Raw genomic sequence first — 26,769 nt, 5'->3', positions numbered from 1 at the left:
AAATGATTCAAACAACGTTTCATTAAAAAATAATTATGCAGTATTTTGACAAATAGAATTTTTTTATTGAGAGCTCATGTAAAAAAATAACGATTAAAAATTAATATAATGCAAAAGTAGTAAATATATAAACATTTTAAGCGTAATAATTAAGATTAGTCTTCTTTTTAGCTTGAACCTCTATTATAGCATCCATAAAATCTTCGTGAATTAGTTCAGTGGCACCCCTTCTTAAAGCTATCATACCAGCTTCGATGCATACTGCTTTACATTGTGCACCATTAAAATCATCCGTACATCTTTCGAGTATTTATACAACAATGTAATTTAATTTAGATACATTATTTTAAAATCTAATAAATGAAACGAGGCCAAAGTTCAAGAGAGAAATAATTAAAGTAGAGATAGAGGATAATTTTATCAAAAATAAAGATTTGAACTTGAAAATTATTCCATTATATGAGTTTCGATTTCTATTTCAAATAAGAAAATAAAATTTGAGAAGAAAATCCCGAAAAAAGAGCATCTTTGGATATTAGTAGACGATGCTTATTAGTCGTGAAAAATATTCATAGTAAACAGCACAGTAAAATGCTATCAAATAAATAAAATGTTTGCAAAAATTTGCAGTACTAAATTATATATTTTTTATAAAGGAACGCACAGTAAAACAATCTTTTGTTTCCCCGCTTGTAATATATATTATAATATAATAATAACGTGATACTATATTAAGAATGGGGAAAAAAATTGTCTTGATAAGGCCAGTTTTTAATTTCCTTTAAAAATCGGTTAAATCCCAACTCAAACAAGTCATTAAAAAAGAAATAATTAAATACTTAGTGAATGTGATATATCCTTCGAACTTTATTTATGCAAAGCCATCAAACTTAATATTTATTAAATTAAATAATACCTGGCTAGCTCCTCGAAATTGACCTCGTTTTGAACGTTCATTTTACGTGAGTGGATTTGCATTATACGTGTCCTGGCCTCTTCTGTAGGCATGGGGAACTCAATTTTCCTGTCTAAACGGCCAGATCTTAAAAGAGCAGGGTCTAAAATGTCAACCCTGTTGGTAGCTGCTATCACCTAATGGAAAAATTTAGGTTTGTGTAAGAAAACATTTATATAAATGTATAAAAGAGTAGTTCAAACAAGGTTATTTAAGCTTCCATAAATATTCAGACTCAAATATCAAGCAAAATGTATATAAAATGGTGAATAAACCTTAACGTCTGAAGAAGAACTGAAACCATCCAATTGATTAAGTAATTCTAACATAGTACGTTGGACTTCCCTGTCGCCAGCCCTTTCACTGTCAAATCGTTTAGTGCCTATAGTAAAGTGTGATTCATGTAAAAAAATAAGGTGCTTTTTGTTAATTATAACTCATGCATTTGAAGGTGCAAAATTCGCTCCCTAGATGCACCAGATGTTCAAGAATATTTTATATAAAATAATTAGAAGTTCATACAAATTAAAAAATATTTTCATAATGCATAGTCACACAACATTACAGCTTTAAAATTTAAAAATAAATCCACTAATATTGTTTTTTAATAATGCTTTAAAATAATCATTAATTTGATTAACAAACATTTACCTATAGCATCAAGTTCATCAATAAATATGGTAGTCGGAGCTTTTTCTTTAGCCAAAGCAAATGCATCCCTAACCAACTTTGCACCGTCACCTATTTGCAAATGTAAAATATACATAATTTTCATCAGTATTTTACAATAATGGTTTAATTTTCCATCTTAAATAAAAGAGTAGATTATCTTTGTTAAATTTGATAAGAACTCACTATATATTTATTTCATTTTCCTTGAATTCTCGGTTATATAAATTCAAATATAAATGTTAAAATATACCAATAAACATCTGCACCAATTGAGGTCCAGCCAACTTTAAAAAAGTTGATTTTGACTGAGCAGCACAGGCTCTAGCAAGTAGCGTCTTACCAGTCCCAGGGGGTCCATATAGCAAAACACCCTTGGGTGGCTGAATACCTTATTATTTATAGATATTGTGGTCAATTTTACAATTGTATTATTAAAACACAATTATATATTAGTTTTGACTTAAGTACACTAATCAAAATTGCAATTTAAATCGTTGTATAAATCATGATTTAAACTAATTTCTTGTTATGTTTATATTTTAGTAACTATTAGTTTTTTTCCAAATACAACATCTTATCATATCTCATTTTACTAAGTTTTATAATCGATTGATAAATTTTTATTGCAAATGATTTGATTTTATATGTTGCATTAATCCATCCTGAAATTATTCCTTTGACATAATAAATTACAATAATTTATTTTTTTAAATTGTCAAGATTAAATATCAAAAGTGTGTCGTATATGATAAATATGTATACTATTTTTTGATAATTCTATGATTAATTCAAATGCAGTTCAAAAATATTAATAATTTATTGTTAACATTATGGTAAAATACTTTTTAGTCAACTCACCATCAACTAATTTAATTTAACATTCATAAATTTCGCAGGTAAATAAAATAATATAGTGTATTTTTACCTTTCAACCTAAATAAAATGAATGCATCATCCATTAATAACTTTGCCTTAGGAGTAAATTATTTTCCTCCAAGGTATATTTTAAAAAAAAATCACTTTAATCCATCCCTGAGGATCCTGATTTTCCAGATTAACATGATATTAAATGATAAGTCCCTTTAAGATGTTGTCAATACGACTTTTTTATTATATTTATGGTTATAAAATATATATTTCTCAATAGATATATTTTATATATAAGTGGCCAAATACATACAACTATATCTGTGAAGTAATATAACCGATTTATTTAGGTCTGAACTTATTGCAAAAATTGTCAATTCTATAAATTCGTAAATAATTGTGAATTATATTCATATTTTTTTCAAATAACCTAACTTATCGAACCTATCCTTGTGAGTAACTGGTAACACAATGGCCTCGATCAACTCCTGAATCTGTTTTTCTAGCCCGCCAATGTCTCCATACTGTTCCGTAGGTCTTTCATCTACCTCCATAGCTTTTACCCTAGAATCATACTCAGGTGGTAGAGTTTCTTTTTAGAGATAATTTAGTTAGTGTCCAAGGTGTATATTAATTATTTTAAACTATAATTTCTTATGTAATTTTTCGCTTCCTATTTCCCACTTTAAACGTTTCCGCTAATTTAAAATGTTATAAACAATATAACTATGGTGGGAAAAAGGTAAATCAATATAATTTGGAACCAGCAAAAAATTAAAAATATCAGCCTATGCCAATAAGGTCCTGTCTAGAGGATTATTGCATCTCTGATTAAAATTATAGAAAATCTAAACCATTTTACCTAAATTAAAAAAAATAAAACCAAGCACTTACCTAAGATAAGATAGCTATCCTTGTTGACACCCACCAAATCCCCAGGGGTCAATTTTTCCACATCTACCAATCCAACTATTGGTAAAAAGTAAGTCTGCCTGGTCGAAGTTTTAATGACTGCACATTTGCCCTTCCTTTGAGCGTCGAGATCAACATTTGCGCCTTCTTGCTCCATCAAGTCCTCGGCAAATTCATCGGCATCTCTGTTAGGGTCCACATCCAAAAGCTCGACAACATTACTCACCAAGTAGGGTAGGGTTTTGCTTACTTTAATCTTTTCGGCGTTTTCCTTTATCTTTTCCTTTTGGTTCTTAGTAAAAATGAGGAGAAGTCATTAATTTTATGATTTAAATATAAATTTTCAAATTTAGATAATAATTTTTTTTAGAAATTTTTTAAAAAAATAGTAAATTATGTTTGATATCATTAAAATTCTAAGTTTTTATCATTGATAAAAAACATGATTTTTGGATGACCCAATTTTTACTAAATTTAGTATATAAACTAAGGTTAGCAAATTTTTGTTTTGGAAATTTAGAAGATATCAGAGGTAAAGGCATAAAAATGGCAACTTTTATGAGTGTCAGTTTTCATTGTAATTAATAAATTTAGTATTATAATAAGATGTATATCTTATATTTCAGAATAAATTTTTTTGATCGGACCTATTTTTAAATGACAATTTTGGGTAGAATTGGACTTCGATCTCTGAAAAAAAATCTTGGACAAAACTTATAATTTTCTCACAGATTGGACCTGCAAAAATAAATCTAATAGATTCTATTTAATATAAATTTATTTATTTTATATTCTGGCTACTAGTGTTGCTAAAAAGCCCAATTCAGGTTGATTTTAACAACCAGCCTGATTAAAATTATAACCAAAATAACATTATGTAAGCCTAAAGATTTTGCACATAGCTGGCAGAAATATTTTTAGACATCTATTTGCCAAATCTCAATGCTTATATAATATTATTTTAGCTAAAACTTAATCGAACCATTTTGAAAAATTGACCCAAATAGGGCTTTTTTAACAACACTACTAGCTACCCCATAACATTTTGATGTGGCTTGTGGACTGATTTGTGCAAGTTTTCATACAATATGGCATAGACACTTTTATTAATTGAAATTAATCGGTAAAAGAACTTATGCCATTTTATATTAAAAAGATTTATCATCATATTATATGAAGTAATTAAAAATAAATATGTGGGATCTATTCAGCCGAAAGCCTAAAGACACTCCAAAGCTTCATCCACAGGACAGACATAGAAAATGTCATGATAGATGCCTTTTAAATCATATATTATTAAAAAATATCATATAGGAACATTATTAATTGTTTTAATAAGTAGCATATAAGTCATCTATAGTATAAAAAATATAGCTCATTTTTAGTTTTTATCAATTTTACCTAAGAAGTTGTAAAGGTCCATCTCTAATTTTTTTTATATAGATATAGAATGGTAGTAGTAATGTGTTTAAAATTTAATTAAAATTGGAGCAACCCATTTTTCTGTATGAGGGTTTTAAATATTGAACAAAGGATGCCTAAAAATTTTTTAATTTATTTTCTTAAATAAGTATATTTACCCTATTTTAATATTAAGTATATTTATTCGATAGTGTCTGTGTAGTTTAAATCAATCATTAATTAAATAAAAACCAACATTCAGAAAAGTCATTTTTATGCTTTGACTCATGATATATCCAAATTATAACAGCTAGTAGGCTGAAATTTTGCCCAAATATAGGCTACACAAATCTTTGGGATTGTACAAAATTTTGTAAAAATTAAAAGGGGTCTACAAAATTTTTATTAAATTTTTCACTTTTTAAGATATATTTTTTTTCATTAGCTTTCTTACTATTTAATTAAGCTAAACTAAGATGTTTAATATTTTAAATCAGTTATTTTATAATATATTTTGTAAGCCAAAATAACAGTACTGGTTTTTTTAAATTATTTTTTTATAGACTATACATATAAAATTTATTTTGAACTTTGCCCAATATATTAATAAAATCTTCTTTCAAAATAATTTAAAGCAGAGTTGTGAACCCTTCAATAAAACAAATGGTCCAGGTCCATGTTCAGAGATAAAAAAAAATTCAAAAAAAGATCTAGGTCTAGGGTTTGGAGAGCATAAAGAAATATTGATTCAATATTAATAAAATAATAAATTTTATTTCATTTTATTTTAATACTCCATATAAACATTATTTACTAGTAAAAAATTAATTTATATTAATTTAAATGTTTTATTCAATTAAACATGTTCCAAGATCTCTTTTTTAAAATTTCGGTGCAAATCTGACAATATATATTCAAAGGAAGAAAAGAGAGTCCTATGCTGACCAAAATTCTATATATCTTAATTAAATTTAAATTGATTATCTAGAAAAATTGATTTCATTTTATTTACTTGATTGTATGTTTTGTTTCATTTTTAATTTCTAAAATTGATATAAAAACAAGATAAGATAGGGAACATATTCCTATTATATTATTAGTATTTTAAATTAACATTTTTATTAAAATTTTAACTAAAAAAAAGATGGCAAAAACTGAAAATTTTCAAAAATGTGTAGAAAATGAAAAATGATTTCATGGAAAAATCTTTTTATTTAACTTTAAATTTTTTATATTGAAATTTTTTGGTACACTCCTCAACTTTTAAAAATGGCCTAGGTTAGGATTTAAATTGAGGTCACATCTTTGATTTAAATAATTTTTTTATTTCAAACTCAATTTATTTTACTTATGCCCAATTATTATCAAGTACAGTAATCTATAAGAGGAATAAATCAAAATCAAATTGGGAAATAAAATTAGAGAGAGAGTAAGTTGTAGTAAAATAACCAGATTTTTCCTATTTTGTTGGTCCAGAGAATAAAATATTTATAAAACATTATCATCAGGGCTCTAAATGTTTTCCCTGCAAAAGATGATTGATTTAAGCTTTTTCAAATAGTCCATTAAGATCACAGGTTTTATTCATAAATTGATTTAAATTAAGTTAATATATTTTTAAAAATAGTCTAATTTAATATTTTTTTTAAATCATTAAATCTTTTATAAAACTAATAAACCCATTATTATATTATGTGTTAATATAATATAAGTATACCAATAAAACAAATAAATAAGGCGCTTGTATTATTATACCTGCATTTCATGAGTTAACCTTGTAATCTCACTTCTCATAATTCTTATTTCTCCTTCCAACAATCTGGTGCGTGTTATTACATCCTGAGTAGGCATTGCCAAAATCTATTATATTTATAAAAAAAATTTAATGTATATATTCTTATATTTATTACCTCTTTATCCATATCTGGATCATCCGTTATCGGTTCTTGGATAATTAGTTCTGACATGTTTAAAAAAATAAGTAAGATGTCAATGGATCGAAAAACTTATAGACATGTTTCATTCTATAATAACGATTAGCACACATAAATTTATAAATAAAATTTGTGAAACTTATCCATTATCATATGTTAATAAAATTAGGTTCTTTCGCTGAAGAAAAAGAGAGTCCTTCTCAAATATTTCCTCGCTTTGATCTTATTAATAAAATCTATTTTGATTGGAATAATATTTATGTAGTTAATGGTATAGAAATCTTATTTATTATTATTATTTATTATATAGATCATAATTTATATGATAAATATGGAGAAGTTTATATTAATCACCAAATAATGGACTTTACAATTTTTCAAAATAAAATTTATGTATTAATTGAAAATAGTATGATAGTTGTAAAATATCATGAGTACATGGATAAAATAAGAATGCCTCAGAATAAATTGACTAATATATATTCAAATGAACTATTTATAGTGTTAAAAAATGATAGGTAACTTAATTCTCTCATAATTCTGATAAAAATTAGTGGGATATATATTTTTCATAATAAAGATGAACTAAAACTGAACAAATGTCAATTTATTGAAATAATTAAAGTCAAAGATATATCCATAGGAAAGGAACATATATTATTATTGACAGACAATCTTAATTTGTATTCTTATGGAAATTCAAGGTGAGAGTTTAATAAAAGTAATATAAAACGTTATTATAGACATGGTGAATTAGGTATTGGGGATTGTCAAAGTTCTGATAAATTATATCTAATTGATGCTCTTTCTGGGTTAAATATTGTTAAAATATCTGCTGGTGGATGGCATAATATTGTATTAACTGGTAAAATATTTTATTATGACATTTAAAATAATATGAAAATCTTACAATAACCATTTAATGGTATTACAAGCCTTATGCCATTAGCAAAATCTTCAGGCTTGCATGGGGCAATTTTAAAAATTGGGCTTTTTAACAATTCTACTCGATTGTATTTGATATTGATTTATGAAGAAAACTGATACATTTCAATACAACATGATTAAATGTTAATTATTATTTATCAGTAACAAAGCTTTATAATATTCAATAAATATACAATTAACTTTCACTATTTATGAATAATTTCCTATATAATTTTTTTAGGAGTGATTTTTAAAAAAAAAACTATTAACAAATACATTCAAAGTTTTTATTAAGGAGACATCAGAGACCTCTCTGAACTAGAACCCTTTGAATTTATATAATCAGGAACCTTTTTTAAAAAATAAGGTTCAAGAGTTTGTTTTATTTTTTTAAAAAAAATTTTAATTATAAAATTTGAACAATATTAAAAAATTAACATGCAAAATAGATGTATAGTAAAAAATAAATATTTAAAAATGTAATTGTTTTTTTTATTTTAGTCTATCCATTTTATGTAAATAAATTTTTCCTGAACCCACCTAAACCTGACCCTGGTTCAGAGATATTTCTTAACCCTTTATTTAGAAAGTGGGTTCACAGCCCTGATTACTTTCTTAATTTTTTGAGAACCAAGCCTACAGTAAAAAAAATTTCCTAGGCCCTGGCCTGGTTTATATTTAATGTTTAAAAAAAAATTCCTAGCCAATAATAATTTACAAAAATTTTTCCCAAACCCATATCCAAAAATTTAATAAATTTCATGAAAACAAATAATAGTGTATTTAGGCAATCATTTTTTTTATAATACTGAAATTTATTATTATTGGAAAAAATAAATGCAATATTTTTTTAAGTTAGCAACTGTTTTAAATAAGCTAAATTTAAATTAAAAAAATTTAGGCCAAAGTCTATTAAAATAATTTCAAAACTCTGGCCCATATGTCACAATTAAGATGTGAAAAAACATATTTTTATTCCCAAATATTCCATCTTAATTTGCATAATATTATAGTATTCCATATGTTTAAAACCAATAAGGATAATAAATATCTAGTGGTGATTTTTAAAATGTGTCTACTTCTAGTGTTCCATATGTTTAAAACCAATAAGGATTATAAATATCTAGTCTGGTGATTTTTAAAATGTGGCTACTTCAAAAAATTGTTCTATTTTATTAATTTTAAATAACAAAATGTTCCATATCTATTTTAAACTTAAATATTTTTTTATCTTTAAATAAGATTTCTTTTTATAAATTTTTTGAATATGGAACATTTTCATTTTATTTTTTGAAAATAAGATTAATTTTTTGTTCCATATTTATTTTTTTTAAAATTATAAAAATAAGATTTCTGATAATATTATTTTAGGGTAGGCTATGATAAGACTTAAATATCATTCTAAGAAATATCAATCAAATAAGTGTTTTTTGATTTTTAAAAAGGGTTCAAAAGATTTATCCAAAATAATAGTATGTAAGCCTGGAGATTTTCCTCATAAATGGCAGAAAGGCTTGGACCTCTATTTGCTAAATCACGATGTTTACATAATATTATTTTGGCTAAAATCTTAATCGGACATTTTTAAAAAATCGGACCGTTTAACAACATCACATCAGATAAAAAAAAATATGTGATATTAATAAAAAATATACATAAAACTTTCATCGAAATTTTATAAATTCGATACAAAAAATGCACCAAATATAGTATCGCAATATCTTAACAACTCTGCTATAACTAATTCCAATTTTTTGGTGACCACTAAAATAGCCATTTTATTTAAATGGTAATTATTATATATGGATAATGTCAATCAATTCTATATTTTTGTTAGATTTTGTTTTTTAATATTGAGTAAAAAAAATAATATTGATAATAGAATAGAGGTCTGCATTGGGCGGATTTTTAGCCCGTCCGCCCATATTTTTGGCGGGCGTGGTCGGGTTTTTTAAAATATTTTTAAAATTGGGCGTTAAATTAAGTTGTAGAGTAATGGGCGGGTAAACTTTTAATATTTTTCTGACGAAATGAGCAGAACAAACTTCAATTTATTAAAAATAATAGTTTTACTTCATAGTATTTATTGCATTTTATATATGTTTATTTAGAAATATATTAAAATAAAAAAATAAAGAGCCAAACCAGCCATTAAAATAATTTTTAAGCATTAGGCGGGCGGGTTAAACAAAATTTATAGATAAATGAAGGGCGGGTGAAATTTTTCATAAAATTATAAATGGAGCGGGCGGATTAAAAAAAATTAAAACAACGAGTGGGCGATCATTTTGGCTAAAAATCCGCCCATTGCAGACCTCTATAATAGAAGCCGTTATATTTTTCAAATTGAATGTCATAAATACTCATTTTGCATGATTTATGACTATTCTAAAAGTTATGTTTTTTCCAAGAATTCAATGTTAACTTTTTAATTTTGCCCATTTTACTTCTTAGATAAAAGGGAGCTAACAGGGGACATTTTTTATTAGTTAAAATTTAAAATGGAATGTATTTGAGTCATGTCAGATCATTTCTGCCAAACACTTTTTAGCGAGACTTTGATCACGAAGGAAATTTAGAGCGAAGGTAATATCGCGAAACCAATTCCGTTCATTTTTTTTCAAGAAACATATACCGAAGACATTATCGTAAACGCATTCTCGCGAGTTTATTTCCGCGAACACTTTGGAGCTAGACTTCTATCACGTCTTTTTTTTCACTACGAATGTATTTAAGTAGTGTCATTAATGCGAGAGCATTGTCGCAAATCAATGAGCATATTAATGCATTTATTAAAAGTAAAACAAAATATTCAGTATATATTTACTAACATAAGTTCTTAAATCATAAGCACAAAATGTTATAAGGATATTTCGTTATTTATAAGTGAGCAAAAGTTGGCTTAAATATGACCTTTATCTGATGTGAGGAAAAATAACTTCACAATTTTTTCCTGATCTCTCTCTCACTCTTAATCTTAAGTACGGTAGGGCATTTTGGGTTCAGTCTTTTTACCCCAATAAATTCACCCCTCTCCATCCAAAATAAATTTCGAAAATGTATATAATTAGCTTTATGCAATTTAAAGTACATTTTAGTAAATAATCTGAAATTCTTAGAATTTTTCCTTACTTATTCGGGATCAAGACTAAAAACATTGAAAGCTAATAGTTTTTTTTACTGATTTTCTTAAAATTTAATAATATACGATTTTGCTAAGTAAAAAATTTAATTCTTAAATTTTTTTAATGATTTTTTTTAATTATTGTGTAAATAAGAAAGATGAATTTTATTTTTTAAATCACTTGTTTTTATAAAAAATTATTTTATCTGAACCCCGGAACCTAAACGTGATACAATGGTTTTTTATATTTTATAAATCTCTATATAATACTAAACCTAAAATGTAAAATATAATAAATGTTTTATATGATATATTTTAAAACAAGTTTCATAGAGATTTGTACCACGTTTTTTACATGCCTTCCCATTATTCTTATTTATATATGTCTGTGTCCTAAATGTTTTGAAAAAAACCTCAAAATTTATAAATTTTTACAAATTCATAAAATTATTAAATATGTCCGAAATCTTCCATTAAAAACTAGATAAGAACATAACCAAAAAAACGGGAATAAAATACGAAAAATAACATACTTTAATATTACTTACTAGTTTTTCATAAAATTTACCTAAAATAAATATACTTTGAAAAAAAATATTTTTTTTTTATTTATATTTTTTTTATTTAAAAATAATAAATATGCGATCGTGTGGATAGGATAGAAATTTTTTGATGTAGTAATAATTCAAAGCTTCATTACTCAAAAGTTTTAAGAATTTCATATCTTTTTCTTTTGAAAATTTTCACAATTCTTTAATTTTATATTAAAAATGGACAAGGTGTGCTATATTAAATGTTACTAAGTTAGGAGTATAATTTTTTTTTTGTTAAAATTTACACAATTCTTTAATTTTACATTAAAAAATGGAGTATATTATTTAAAAATTTTAAAAAGTCGTGTGCTGTATTGGATGCTACTAAATTAGGACTATTAAATCAAATACTTGATATTTGAATAAATATGATATATAAACTGATAATATATAGATATATATATATATTTTAAGGAAAAATATAAATAGTTCTATATAAATTTATATCATTTAAAAATTTAATTAATTTACTTAAATTTAACATATTTTTAATATTACGAAAATAAGAATATTCACATATATGTATATATAAATGAGAGGAAGATTTTCTTCCAGTTCTGGGGATGCTCGCCTTAATTTCACTAAAATCCAAACAATAGTTTATTTATTATTTTTTACTAAAAAAAATAATTAAAATTATGCCAAATGAACAAAAAAAGTATACAATTCTTAAAACTTTTGAGTAATGAAACTTTGAATTATTATTACATCAAAAAATTTCCACCAATATCCAGACGATCACATATTTATTATTATTTTAATAAAAAAAAATTTATAATATTAAAAATTTTCCCGAGTTTCATTAAGTTATTAAAAATTAATATGAATAATAATAAAAATATGAAAAAACTCAATCCAGAAAAATGGAATTAGGAGATATAAAACTTATTGATGAATTGATAAATAATAAGAATAAGTACTAATCAGGCAATAAATATTAGTTTAAAACCTATATATCGCTTTCACCACAGTAAGGATCATGGTTAACGAATTCGTTAATTAATATATTTTTAAAGCCTGGGTTCTTATTGCACGAATTTTATAAAATTAGACTTCGAGGAAAAGCATTGGACAGGGTATCATAAAAAATCCGTTATTTATTAACTAGATGATTTATTTTTAAAACTTTTTTTTTCCAGGTAGAGCTATTATTTTTAATATTATTATAAAAATGATTTTTCGCCCATCAACCATCTATTCAATATATAGTATGAAATTTTGTTTTATAGCCATATCAGTTAATTTTAATAATTAATTAACAGATACAGGCGATATTTATACCTGGGGATGGAACTTAAATGGACAACTTGGGCTATCCGATTCTTGTGAATTTTGTCAAAGTGAATTTCAAAAATTTACTGAAATTGCAAATAATAAAAACAAACGCAAACATGCTTCCAATATTCAATGTCTCCCTCATCCAATTATAATTGGTGACGACGATGAAAACGAGGTTATTGTAAAAGACATAGCATGCGGCTCGCAGCACACGATAGTTTTGACAGGTTTATAAAAATTATATTTTTAATACTCGATATTACTTATTACATCATTGCTTTAGAGTACTATAAAATGTTAATAATTAGTCTATATTTTTTTAAAAAATAATATTATGCTTATAGACAATGATGTTTTATATAGTTGGGGATGGAATAAATATGGCCAAATCGGTGAATATGAAATAGAATTCCCTCAAGAAATAAGGATACCTCAAAAAATGCCATTTTATAACCAAAACAAAATATTGAAACTATATGCGGGATCATGGTATACAATTGTAGAAACTGAAAATTGATTTACTCTTCAAATGTTTTATTTTTAATTGAAATCATGTACAATAATATAAAGTATTGTTTAAACATCGCACAACTTTTATTTATAAAAAAATTACGAATATATTTTTTTAGCTTCTAATGACCACCGTATAATCTTCAAAACTACTTGTCTTGTTATATACTGTATAGCAGTGGTTTTTGGAAGGGGGAATGGAAGTTGACTTTGAAGAATTAAGCAGGGATGTAACACGAGTGAAATTTTCCTACATTTCAATATGTGTTTAATAATCACTATTTTTTTACTAAAATATTTATTAATATTGGTTATTGTTATAATTCCGAACTTACTCAGGGTGTTTAATCAGTATTGGGAGAGCAATTTAAGAATTATAGGTTTGTTAAATCTTTCTTTTCTTTATTAACTCTTTCCTTTGGTTTTATTAATTTTATTTCCAAATATCGTTCGTTCAAAACTAAACTTTTTGAATTAACAATGTATATATATATATAAAAAAATTAAACAATTTTCGAAGAATTAAATATATAAAATTTGCATATTTGAATATATATATAAAATTTATAGAAAAATATTATGTTCAATTTAAGATTATTTACATAGACAAATTACCCCAAAAATATTATCTTCGTCTACCATTTATTTATGAATAATCACTTTTCAAAATTAACATTCGAATTTGCATATACAACACCTCCTTCCTTTAGATCTCCCTTGCCCCCGAAGTGTTCGCTGATTCAACCATATTTCGCATCGGTAAATTCGTCTTATTGTTCGCTGTCAACTCTACACTGGGACAATATCGTAACTTGTGTCCTCCCCCACAAGCCCAACATTCCACTCTCTTTCTTGTGTTATATGGTGCTATCCTGTGAACCCCTCTCGTTGGCGTCTCTTGTAGCCAATCTCCATATCTTTGTTTTGCTTCGTTCCTAGCGGCTTCTACCCATCTGTTGGACTCTTCTGAACCGTCAACCTCTCGGATCTCTATCTTCATTATTTTGTTACCCACTCTAACATAGGAGGCCATCTAAATCAAATACTTTATACACATATATATATATATTCTTCGACTTTCTTCTCTAACTCTTTATAAAATATAACTCTCCTAATTAAGTCTAACATCCCTTTTATTTCCTACAACGTATGATTCTCCTACTACGTCTATCATCACGTTATTCCTTTCCAAATTATGATTCTCCTACTATGTCTATCATCAATTTATTCCTTTCTAAATTATGATTCTCCTACTATGTCTATCATCAATTTATTCCTTTCTAAATTATGATTCTCCTACTATGTCTATCATCAATTTATTCCTTTCTAAATCTTCGTATATTTCTCATTTCTCTCTAAGGCCTTAAGCTTCTACACCTTACTTGCTTCAGGTGCCTTGTAAAGGTTCCTTCTTGTCCTTCAATCTTTACTTCTACTTTTTTCTTTCCTATATTTTTGCTTATTACCCCCTTCCCCCATTTAATAGGCCCATCAAACAACAATACCCACACCAAACTTCCTACTGGAAATCTTTCACTCTCTGCTTGTTCTCTCCTTATCACTTTTTCCTTTAAAAAATCTAATTCTGATCTCGTCTTTCTTCCTAAAAATATTTCCGCTGGTGACTTTCCTTTTGCTGTTTCCGTACTGTTGTATGCTAACAATGATAACCACCATTGCCCTTCTCCATATTTTGCCTTTTTCAACCAACTCTTTACTAAAGCTACCATTCGTTCAGCTTGTCCATTGCTTCTTGGGTAATAAGGTGGTGATAATAAATGTCTAATATTCCACCTATCACAAAATTTATCAAATGCTCTACCTTTAAACGCTGGACCTCCATCTGATACTATCGTCTTCATTAAACCATATTTGCCTACAAAATCCTTTATCTTGTCTAAAGCTACTCTTGTTGATAAACCTGAAACTTGCTGACAATCTATCCATTTTGAACCTGCATCTACCATGATAAAAAATCTTTTCTTCTCATATTCTAAAAAATCTACGTGTATTCTTTCGCATGGAATGTCTGTCTTTGGCCATTTATCTTCCTTATTCTTTGCTGGAACATTAGCCCACATGTTACAGGTTTCACAGCTCCTTGTTAACTCTTCTATTTCCTTATTCATCTTAGGCCACCACATATATTCTCTTGCTTTATTTTTCATTCTTTCTATGCCTTGATGACCTGAATGTATTACATCTAAGGTTTCCTTTCTTAATTTATTCGGTATCACTAATCTATATCCTCTCAATAAACAATTGTCTTCTATATTTAATTCACTCTTAACTTTTTTAAACGCTTTATCTTCATTTTTCCATTCTATATCTCCTTTTAAACAAGCTTTAATTCTTATTAATTCTTCATCTTTTTGGGATATCTTATCTACTATATCAAATGTTATAGGTTTTTCTCTTGTATCTATTCTCACCGCTCTTATAATATTACAATTTACATTTTCTTCTTCTTCTATATATTCTAAACTATTGATTACTGGTTCTATGTCTTCAATGTCTTTATTAAACAATCTTGATAAAATGTCCGGTAAGCAATTTTGTTTACCTTCTCTGAATTTTATTTCAAAATCGAAATTACCAACTAAAATTAGCCATTTTTGCAACCGGGGTGAAATCATAAGTTCCTTATTCTCTTTTTTAAATAAATCTACCAACGGTTTATGGTCCGTATACAATAAAAACCTTTTTCCTATCAGATATTCCTTACATTTCGTAAGCCCGAATTTTACTGCTAGAGCCTCTCTTTCTATCGTTGAGTAATTTTTCTCAGTGCTATTAAATCGTCTCGATAAAAATAAAACAGGTTTCTCCACATTATCTATCATCTGCAACAAAACTCCTCCTATACCTTCATTAGAAGCATCTACTGCTAAAATAATATTTAATTTCTCATTAAAACAACTTAAAATCGGCTTCTCTACCATCTTTATTTTCAACTTTTCGAAACTTTTCTCCTGTGCTTCTCCCCATTCAAACTTTTTATTTTTCTTTAATAAATCATACAACGGTGTAGCAATTTCTGCAAAATTTTGAACAAACCGATGATAATAATTTGTTGCTCCTAAAAACGCTTGTACCTCCGCTTTATTATTCGGGGCTCTCATATTTATGATCTTATCTATATTCTTTCCAATTGGCGTAATCTCATTTCCCTTTATAACATGTCCTAAATACTTTATTTCTTTTACTCCAAAAACGCTCTTCTTCAAATTAGCTTTTAAACCATTTTCTAATATAATATTTAACACTTTAACTAATCTCGAATTGTGTTCTTCTTCTGTTCTACCAGATATCAAAACATCATCTAAATAATACATTATTCCTTTTATTCCTTGAAATAACGCCGTCATCGTTCTTTGAAATATTGGCGCTGATATTTTCAAACCAAAAGGTAATCGACAGAATGCAAACAAACCTCTATGAGTTGTAATCGTTAGTATCTTACTTGTCTTTTCACTCACCTTAATTTGCAAATACGCATTCGAAAAATCAATCTTTGAAAACAGGGTGTCTCCTCTTAAATTCGCTAGCAGTTGTTCTATTCTAGGTAGTGGATACTTTTCATTTATTACGCACTTATTAACTGTTACTCTATAGTCTATACACAATCTTAAACTGTTATCTGGTTTTCTTATGGGCACTAAAGGTGTTGCCCATTCACTATGCACTATTGGTTTTATTATTCCGTCTTTTAACCATTTATCTAATTCTTTATCTATCTCTTCTATCCAAGAAAACGGTAATCTTCTTATGCCGCAAAACTTAGGCCTATAATTTTCTTCTAATCGTATATCTACTTCAAAATTTTTCAGAGTACCTAATTCTTCTTTAAAGACTTCCTTATACCTGTTCAAAATAATCTTTATTTCTTTGTCAAAAATATCTTCAACAACATTCTGGTCTACCATATTATTAATTTCTTGTTTAATTTCGACTGAATTTACCTCTATAGTCTTTATATCTCTTGTTTTCTTAATTTCTTCTAAGTTGCTTCTATATTTAATCAAAAATTCTGGTGTTCGATTTTTAAGTTCATCGAGAACTATCTCTTGATTGACTCTTAAACAAGGTAACTCAGTCTTCTCTTTAACCTCACTTCTTATTATCTCTTTAGTTGTTTTGTTGTTCTCTTGTATATTTTCGAATAAAGACCACCACTTATAATCCGGTCCTATCTTCTTAATGTCATTCCAACCTAAAATTGGTTCCGTATTTATTGTCGTTATCCATAACTTTATTTCCTTCTTTATATCTATCAATTTTATTATATAAAAACCAAGAATTTTAATCATGCTCCCATCTATCTGTCTCACCTTTATTTTCTTTGTGATGAATCTATCTTTTGAAAAATATTTATTAAATTCTTTTACACTCATTAAACTAATTTCGGCTCCTGTATCTAATAAAAAGCTAATTTCCATTTCACCTATATTTATTTTAATCCTAGGACATCTATTTTTCCTTATAATATTTTCCAACTCCATCTTGCATATGTTTTCTGTTTCGAAATTTTTTTTATCATTTATCTTATATTTATTCAAATATTCTAAATCATTTATATTATTATCATTTATTCCTAATTTACAATTAAATTTATAAAAATCAGATATACTATTACTATTATAATTTATATACTTATTCTCTCTTTTATATAGTCATCTGTTACATGTTTCCTGAACATGTCCTTTTAGTCCACATTTTAAACATATTAAACTATTATCTGCAAAACTTCTACAATTTGTTACTAAATGGCCTTTCCGTCCACATCTCGTGCAATTTAAATGTCCAGTTAAATCACATTGCCTCGAAATGTGTCCGAACTTTCCACAACTGTAACATTTAATTGTCCCTACATTATTTATTTGACTTATATTACTTTCTTTTCTTATAGCGTTCTTTATTCTTTCTAAATCTTTATTTTCCAATCTTATTACCGAAGTATTTCTACCTATTATTAATCCTATCGAGAAACTTAAAATTAATAACAAAATTATAATTATACCTATATATTCAAAAACTAAACTTAATAAATTAATCTGTGTAATATACATTATAAAGTACTCAATAACCACTTAATTAATAAAATTTTAAATAATTTAAAAAAATTGTATACATATAAAATTACTACTATCATAAATAAAAGTAATAATAATTTATATACCATAAAATAAATCTGTTTTTACCTTTTAATTCCTACGTGAATATCTAAAGGTCCCTGATTTACTTCGGTCCAAATTGTTATAATTCCGAACTTACTCAGGGTGTTTAATCAGTATTGGGAGAGCAATTTAAGAATTATAGGTTTGTTAAATCTTTCTTTTCTTTATTAACTCTTTCCTTTGGTTTTATTAATTTTATTTCCAAATATCGTTCGTTAAAAATAATAACATAAATTTCGCAGAATCCAAAATTATTCAAAACTAAACTTTTTTGAATTAACAATGTATATATATATATATATATATAAATTAAACAATTTTCGAAGAATTAAATATATAAAATTTGCATATTTGAATATATATATAAAATTTATAGAAAAATATTATGTTCAATTTAAGATTATTTACATAGACAAATTACCCCAAAAATATTATCTTCGTCTACCATTTATTTATGAATAATCACTTTTCAAAATTAACATTCGAATTTGCATATACAACAGATAAATTATAATTGTGTTTTATTTTTGTATGTATATATTCATTCTCAATAATATAATAATAGTTCAACTCAAATAATATACCTGAAGGAATTTTTCTTAATTAGCAGAAATATATTTAGGGTTTAAATATGTAATAAATTAGATAAGGAGTAGAGTAGGATTAGAAAGATATGGGATAGGGTTTGAGGTTAATTAAAGGTTTGAGAGATATATAGTAGGAATCTAGGAAAATAATTCCCCGGGAAAATAATCCCTGTTTATTAAGATATTAAAAATTACAAAATTTAATAAAATAGATGAAAAAAAAATTCCCTATAAATGTATCCATCTCAAATAAATTGTTTAAAAATTTTAAGAAAATCAATTCAAGGGAATTATTTACTAAGAATTATTATTGGGGATTTTTTTTCCCGGGAATTATTTTCTGCTTACCATTAGATAGAGTTAATTCAATTTTTTGTAACAAATCGGATAGATCATGTTATTATAAGCAGTCTAATATAAATTTTAATGAGGGGACAGCAGTCGATTTTGTTAAAGTAGCGCGCTACCTTTTTCAGTAGCCATTGCTTTAGCGCGCTACCTTAAAAAAACAGCGATAGCGGTAGCTCTCTACTAATTTAGAAAGTAGCTACTTTCATATAATAAATACATATAAAAATTAAAATATATTTATAATTAATCCTAAAATCATAATTTTAATTTAATTTTGAAATTTATATTTAAAAATCTGCATTATAAACCTAGTTTTCAAAAAATTTAAATTGTCGACAATATAGATTGAAGATAATTTTGCTATAGATATCAAACAAATTTGGTTCCCATTAAATCGCTAAAAATAAAAAAAACTGGAACCTTGCTTATATCTTATTTTAATCGAGTTTTTTAAAGAAATCGCTAAAAAGGGAAATATCAATATTCCCAAATGATGTTCGAATTATGGGAACAATGATAATTGTTTTCCATTTTAACTATTTTTTAAAAACTCATACAAGTGTTCTTCCTAGCATCTATTAATATTATTTTCTAGTCAAATCAAAAACGCCACCTACTTATAGATGATTTTTTTGAAATAATTAATTAATACTATTGAGAATGCTTTATAGACGCAATTTTTTAAATCTAAAAATACTCAAATGAATCTTTTTGATGATTTTTCTTATATAAAAAAAATACTTAATTTAATGCTGCTTTGCATGCTAGTGTTGAACGATTATTTAGTCATAGCTTATACTTTCTAATTGTTGCTCTAGGATTGGAAGACAGTATGGAAATGTTATTATTATTGAGATAAAATATTTAAAAAAAATTATATATAATTTGAAATTTTGTGGAAATAGAGATATAAAAAAACATTCCAAAGTAGTTTAAAAAGTAGTTTGCGCTACTTTTTTTAAAATAGCGGTAACAATAGCGTTCTACTTTTTAAAGTAATAGACGGCAATTTCATTGAGTTGTACCTAAATTTTTATTATAAAATTTTACAACATGACATCTGCATTCGGCATCATTTGCACACCTGGATATAAAAATTTTACAAAATACTTGTAAATTAATTACCTAGCCTAGGATGTATATTTATACAGATGAAATTTATATATAATATAAGAAATTTTAAAATAAATTTTTAGTATTGATTATCGGTTATTTCCAAGTAAAATACAATCAGTGTGTATTGCTAGTGGAGCTAAGCCCCCTCCCGCTAAATTTCCTTCATTTTAGCCCCATTTTCAAATTTTAAAAAAGAAGATGAACCCTTTAAATTGACTATGACTTCGTAGTCATTTATATTCACTGTAATAGCTATTGCTTAAGTGGTTGTTAGGTTTTTATTAAAACATATAGTCACCAAAATCATAATCATGAATGTTATAATTTGTCTTAATTCTTTCATGTTTTTATCAAGTAATTTTAAACAAATCTATCTTTTAACTTTATTTGATAATAGAAAAACTGCCTGTGTTTGATAATAAAGAATGTACACCGTTAATTGCGAAGCGTTAGAACTGAAAAAATTTATTTTTTATCACTTATTCGATTTTTCACAATTATAAGATTAAATATATTTATATGTTAATATAAACCAATTTTGTGTTATTATTGATAATGTAATTTCATATCTAAGTATTAAGCTATCAAATTTGGCATCTTTAATGCAGGGGCTTCGCTAGACTTTACCATCTCTGTGGGCTCAACTAAAATAATTCCCCCTAATTTGCCCGGCCTTTGGCCGGGTTTTATATTAATATATAATACATTTTTAAGATTTGCTAACTTGGAACAATTATTCTGAATTTCATATTTTGTCATTTATCATATTATGCATCAATGATATATATAACTATAGATTGGCGATTCATTCATTCAATGCATTATAAAAGTGTCCACACATTGTAATCAGCTGTAGCGCCATTTTGTAGTTTGGTTATCCATTATTTGTCAGCAAGAAATATTAATATATAGAAAACAAGTCTACTACGATAATTTAGTTTTAAAGGTTTCGATTTATGATATAATATTTTATAGTATCTTTTATTCTTAAATTTTCATAAGACTTTTTTTATGAAGGTGGACTAGGTGATTATATTTAAAAAATGAATCTAAGACTAACCCACCTTTTAATTTTTTAAAATATAAGATGGTTTAACTTATTTATATCATTGTTATGCATACAAAATAAACTAGCATATAAATATTTAAAATAATACAAGACATTTCTAAATATAATATTTTTAATACAAAATCTATTTATGACAGTATAAAATATTTTCACATGTATAAAAAAATTTTGCGTCTAAAGAATTACAAGTGATAAAAAGGAATACATACATATGCCTCAATTGATAATGGTTTTTAAAAAGCATATAAGGCAATATAATTCTTAGCAATTATATTGCCAAAGGTCATGAAACTAATATAACTATCTGTTACCATTTTACGCAATATAGAATGGACCAATAAGGAAAAATTTATAGGCCTAACCAAATTAATAATTCTTGAAGAAAATAATATAAACGACCAATCCAAATCATAAAATGTGGTAGTTAAAGTTTCCTCTTAGATGACATGATGGAAGCTAGATAAGTAATCGAGAAAATTATTGTGAGATATTATATTTCTAAAAGATTATCTTCCATTTTTAATGATATACCAACCACAAAACAGTTGATCATTATTGCTTATCTAAAATATGCTCCTTAAATTTCATAGCTAAACAAATAATATATGCTGGTTAATTTGCAGTCATAGCCATGATACCCACGATGTTAACAGATAAATTGATAAAACAAGAAAACTATAAATAAGAAGAAATTATGCATAAATATTGAAGCCTTGAGTTATTTACATGACAAGGTTGTCATAATAAAATGAAACATTTTGTAACTATAAAATAAGAGATAGAGTAATATGATGAAAACAATTAGGATTTTATATATTATTTTCGCAACACCTCTAGTTGGTATATTAAATCTTAAAATAATAGTAGTTTATAAATATCAAAAATATGTTCGTATACTCAAAACTGTTTATCAGAGAAAATAGCTTTCCTAAAAACACGTAAAATATGAGAAGAAAAGATATCTAATTTATTACATCCATTGTGGGATGAATAATAAGATGTTTAATTTAAAATTTTTTTAAATAAATAGATGGCGTTAAAGAATTGAATGCAAATATTCCTTATATTTATTATCATAAGCATTTAATAGTAAAACTTATTAAAATATTAATTGTAATATATTATATAACTGTTAAATACATCTGAAGTGGCATTTTACCTAATATATTATAATATATATAATAGATAATTTATAAGCTATATATCTATGTTGAACAGGGTTGCCAGGTCAAAATTTTCAAATTGCGGGAGAAATATGAAAATTGCGGTAGAAAGATAAAAATTGCTAAAAAAATTTATTTGTGGGCCGCCGGCCGGAATTTTGAATTGACTTAATTATCCGCCTATTATTTTTATAAATAGTTTATATTAATACAAAGTCGGTAACTATTTTTAAAAATAAATACGTCTTGATTTATTAGAATATATTAATTTATAAAAAAAAACCAACGATCTTTTTTAAATATAAAAGAATGTAAACAAGATAAAATTTTATTTAAAAAAAACGATTTTAATTTTACAATTAAAAATATATTCTATGTGAATGTCCCGCAAAACTACCGCAATTGTAAATCTACCGTGTGTGTGTATAACATTATAGGGATAGGCGTTTAATTATCATGTATCACGTTTAAATACATAAGAAGGTACTCCAAAAATAGGAAATAATACAGATGAAACTACAGTAGCGGCAATTTTAGTCACTTATCTTGTAGTGCAACATTCACAGAGATAGTTATCATCACAATGTTGGTAGAATCTTTTTCCCATAATATTTAACGACTCTAATATAAATGAAAACTATACTTGTAGAACAAAAATGAGCAAGGCTATCATCAATGTTTTAGGACCTAAATCCATGAGGTCAATTCTTGACGATTTGAAAGATGGGCATACATATGCAATTCTAACAGATGCATCTAATAAGGGAACCTTGATCCTCCGATATTTCAATAAAATTAAAGTCGCTTCAATAAAACTATTAAATTTTTTCCCCTCAAATAGTGAAAAATCCAAAGACATAGCTAACCATATAATGGTAAATATAGCAGATCCGAGATTATCAATAAATTGCATGTCAGCTTTCTAATCTAATAATGCCTCAGTGAATTTGGTAGAAACAGAGTGTATTTACAGAATTGAGTCAGCACAATGTTGGTTGCGATATGTTCCAAATACCCGTCATCGATAGAATTTTAAAATTTTATAAACCTTTAAAAATATATTTGTTAAATAAAGATTATAAAAGCTGTCCTAACATTTTGAAAATTTTTTTCAATAATGAATGGCAGAGGTATATTTAGGAATGATTTTACATATAGGAAATCTACTACATGCTGTTAATGTGTAGTTGCAATCAGAAGAATCTTAACAAAGATTCACAAAATTATGCTGCAGATGTGTTCATCTTTACAGTTAAAAATTGACAATAATTTTTTGGCGCCATTGCTAAAACTTAATTATATTTTATTTGAGGTTTAAATAATAGAACTAAATGTTTACCGTCGTTATTGTGATCTTTATAAAATTCCTGACATGACATATTATATATTTGTTTAACCATTAGCGGGCCTCTAATGTTGTTAAAGCAATCCGATTTCTCTCATTTTTCCAGGCAGTCCTCATCAGGCTAAAAATGCGCTAGGATGAGGCATTAGAATGAGGTAAGGAGCAGACATACTCGCATATTTTTTCCAAGCATGGAGATTTATCGTTATTACAAAAAAATTCTACCTATTTCTCCTCTGCTTTTAGACCATCTAACTTTAAGTATTTTGGCAAATCATAAAAAATAAAGAGAATTACAATCTCCTCAAACAAGGCATCAATGTATTTCAGTATTCTTAATATATTTATTAAATTATAAAAACCATCAATTGATGGTTTCTGTTCCAAGGTCATAATATTTATACATTTGTAAATAGAATTATTAAAATCAAATTATGATTGTAATAAAAATATCTGCTTCATTTAAAATATAATATTTTTAGCAATAGCGCCATAAAATATATTATCAATTTTTAACTGTAGAGATGAACAGAGCTGTAGCATGATTTTGTGAATCTTTTTTAATAAAGTATATTCTGATTGCCTGAATATTAACTGCATGAAGTAGATTTCCTACATGTTAAAAGAATCCCAAATATGCTTCTGCTATTTCATACTCGAAAAATTTTTAAAAATTTTAGGACAGCTTTTAAAATCTTTATTTAAAAAGTATTTTTTTAAGGGTTTGTAAAATTTTAAAATTCTATCTATGGCATGTATTAATGACAACTACCTGATAGGTATATATCACAACAACTCACACCATTCCAAGTCAGACCACTTCACCAACTCTTTTAATTCATTAACTCTTTTAGTTGATGAATTAAATTCGTTAAAACATTTCATCACAATTATTTCGACATCCACAGATAGTACATTCATTGCTTTCTTGCAAGAATTATTATATGGCATATACAGCCATTTATTGTTAATTCATTATTGTGCTGCCTCAATTCAGTAACTTTGGTATTTGCCAAAATTTACAGAGGCTTTATCAGCGCAGAAAGCTGACATGCAAATCATTGATAACCCAGAATCAGCTATATTTACCATTATGTGGCTAGCTACATCGTTGGATTTTTCACTATCCGAGGAAAAATTTTAACAGTTTTATTGAAATATTCTTATTCTTGTTGAAGTAGCGAAGGATCGAGTGAAATGCTTTAATATTTTCCTTATTAGATGCATCTGTTAGAATTGCATATGGATGCCCATCTTTCAAATCATCTAGAATTTACCTCTAGGATTCAGGTACTAAAACACTTGTGATGGCCTTGCTCATTTTTGTTCTGCCACAAGTAAGGTTTGCACTTATATTGGAGTCGTTAATTATCATGAGAAAAAGATTCGACCCACATTGTGATGATATAGCTCTGTGAATGTTAAACTACATGATAGATGTATATGATTTTCGCAAATGTAGTTGCATCTGTATTATTTATTATTTTTGAGAATATTTTTGTATTGCAATCGATGTTGATATACTCCCCTGTACTGACTTATATGAATGGAATGATGTTGATTTATTATTGGATAAAAATAAAACAGGTTAGGAAAAAATTTACAAACTAGACATGTTTTTCGAATAAATATTTAAAATTTATTTTAAAAATATAAAAATAATCAATTAATGTCTCTCAAATTCATTATTTTTATATTAAAAAAGTTAAAATACTTTAAAAAAATATTGCAGGAGAATTTAAAAAATTGCTGTATATTTTTGCGGGAGATTTCCAATTGTGGTAGTTTTGCGGGAGAGAGATGTCTGCTTGTAAACTAAAAAATTGCGGGAGTCTCCCGCTGTTGGGTGGAGACATGGCAACCCTGATGTTGAATAATAACTTTGACCTCTCCTCATTTTTAGTTTAAAATTTGTGTTTTTATAAAAAAAATACTTATTTGATAGATTTGACCTCACCTTATTTTACTATTAATTTGTTTTTATAAAAAAAGTATTTTTGATTTCTTTTTTATCTTGATTGTATATATAGTATAATTATTTTACGAATATATAGATATAATTTTTTGTAATGATTAAAATAAAATTTTTCTATTTTTAAATTTTGTGTGTAAACCTCGTGCAAGTTCTTTGCGTAAACTTACTTTTTATAAAGGACCTTGAAAATATTTTTAGGAAGAGGCAAGGTAATTTAATTTAAAAATGATTAATATAGTTGATTAGTGATTTTGAACTCAGCTAATTACAATATTAAGTTTGTTAATTTTTAATTAATAAATCATTATATTAATTTAATAAAAGTTATATAATAATTTAAATAATAAAAGTCAAAAGCTTCAACTGTTAATGCTAAATTAATATTTAGTGAGTCTGAGTGTTGATATTCTATTTTTATCACAGAATTTGATTGCAAGCTGACATAGTGAAAATATAATTTTTATGTATTAATCTAATCTAATAATTACATTTAATAAAAATTTAGATAATTATATTAATTTTTAAATAATAAAATTAAATCTATATATTACTTAATAGAATTATAAAAGAAATCATTCAGTGGGCAATCAAAAAATTTATTTTTAGTTCAAGGGGATTAAGGAGCTAATAAAAAAAAATTGCTTCAGGGGGCTATTCTAATTTTTCAGTGGGCTTAAGCCCCTGCGACCCCCCCCTTCCCCCCCAGTTACGCCACTGCTTTAATGTATACATATTGTGTTAAAATTCAAAATGATTAAAATATTTTTCCCATTTTGTATATAATCGGGATATTTGCATATTTTTTTTATATAT

The 26,769-nt window shown here is 26.1% G+C and overlaps 2 protein-coding genes across 7 annotated transcripts; one reads left to right on the top strand and one right to left on the bottom strand.

Moving 5' to 3' along the window:
* Nucleotides 1–90: 90 nt before the first annotated feature.
* On the bottom strand, nucleotides 91–6,876 carry LOC135927281 (26S proteasome regulatory subunit 6A-B). Its single transcript, XM_065463237.1, has 9 exons — nucleotides 6,718–6,876; nucleotides 6,563–6,667; nucleotides 3,389–3,698; nucleotides 2,925–3,086; nucleotides 1,878–2,015; nucleotides 1,607–1,696; nucleotides 1,231–1,337; nucleotides 917–1,092; nucleotides 91–299 (listed from the first exon to the last, which is right to left on the bottom strand). The coding sequence occupies exons 1-9, from the start codon at nucleotides 6,772–6,774 to the stop codon at nucleotides 137–139; spliced, it is 1,308 nt and encodes a 435-aa protein (XP_065319309.1). The 5' UTR covers nucleotides 6,775–6,876; the 3' UTR covers nucleotides 91–136.
* On the top strand, nucleotides 6,846–13,480 carry LOC135927282 (RCC1 domain-containing protein 1-like). 6 transcript variants are annotated; one of them, XR_010572028.1, is made up of 7 exons: nucleotides 6,847–7,012; nucleotides 7,052–7,259; nucleotides 7,322–7,445; nucleotides 7,485–7,606; nucleotides 12,648–12,890; nucleotides 13,008–13,232; nucleotides 13,293–13,480. XR_010572028.1 is itself a non-coding variant. In XM_065463239.1 (7 exons), exons 2-7 carry the CDS (start codon nucleotides 7,253–7,255, stop codon nucleotides 13,297–13,299), a joined length of 648 nt encoding a protein of 215 aa, XP_065319311.1. In that variant the 5' UTR covers nucleotides 6,848–7,012; nucleotides 7,052–7,252; the 3' UTR covers nucleotides 13,300–13,480. The 6 variants fall into 6 exon arrangements, 5 of the variants coding, with proteins under 5 accessions (XP_065319312.1, XP_065319310.1, XP_065319311.1 ...); XM_065463239.1 differs by having other exon boundaries at nucleotides 6,848–7,012; nucleotides 13,008–13,152; XM_065463240.1 differs by having other exon boundaries at nucleotides 6,846–7,012; nucleotides 13,027–13,480.
* Nucleotides 13,481–26,769: the final 13,289 nt, after the last annotated feature.

The sequence above is a fragment of the Gordionus sp. m RMFG-2023 genome, chromosome 3 (assembly GCF_954871325.1).
Source record: "Gordionus sp. m RMFG-2023 chromosome 3, tfGorSpeb1-WG-v2, whole genome shotgun sequence".
Classification (NCBI taxonomy): Eukaryota; Metazoa; Nematomorpha; class Gordioida; order Chordodea; family Parachordodidae; genus Gordionus; species Gordionus sp. m RMFG-2023.
This window is presented reverse-complemented; position numbering and strand designations above follow the sequence as displayed.

Bases quoted from the DNA above. Each gene is read 5' to 3' on its own strand.
- LOC135927282 (XM_065463238.1), top strand. The intron at 7,446-7,484 runs GTGAGAGTTTAA...ACGTTATTATAG, and splicing joins TATTCTTATGGAAATTCAAG to ACATGGTGAATTAGGTATTG. The intron at 12,891-13,007 runs GTTTATAAAAAT...TTATGCTTATAG, and splicing joins GCACACGATAGTTTTGACAG to ACAATGATGTTTTATATAGT.
- LOC135927281 (XM_065463237.1), bottom strand. From the start codon at position 6,774: ATGTCAGAACTAATTATCCAAGAACCGATAACGGATGATCCAGATATG. The intron at 3,699-6,562 runs GTATAATAATAC...ATTTTTACTAAG, and splicing joins GGTTAACTCATGAAATGCAG to AACCAAAAGGAAAAGATAAA. The intron at 1,338-1,606 runs GTAAATGTTTGT...ACTTTACTATAG, and splicing joins TGATGAACTTGATGCTATAG to GCACTAAACGATTTGACAGT.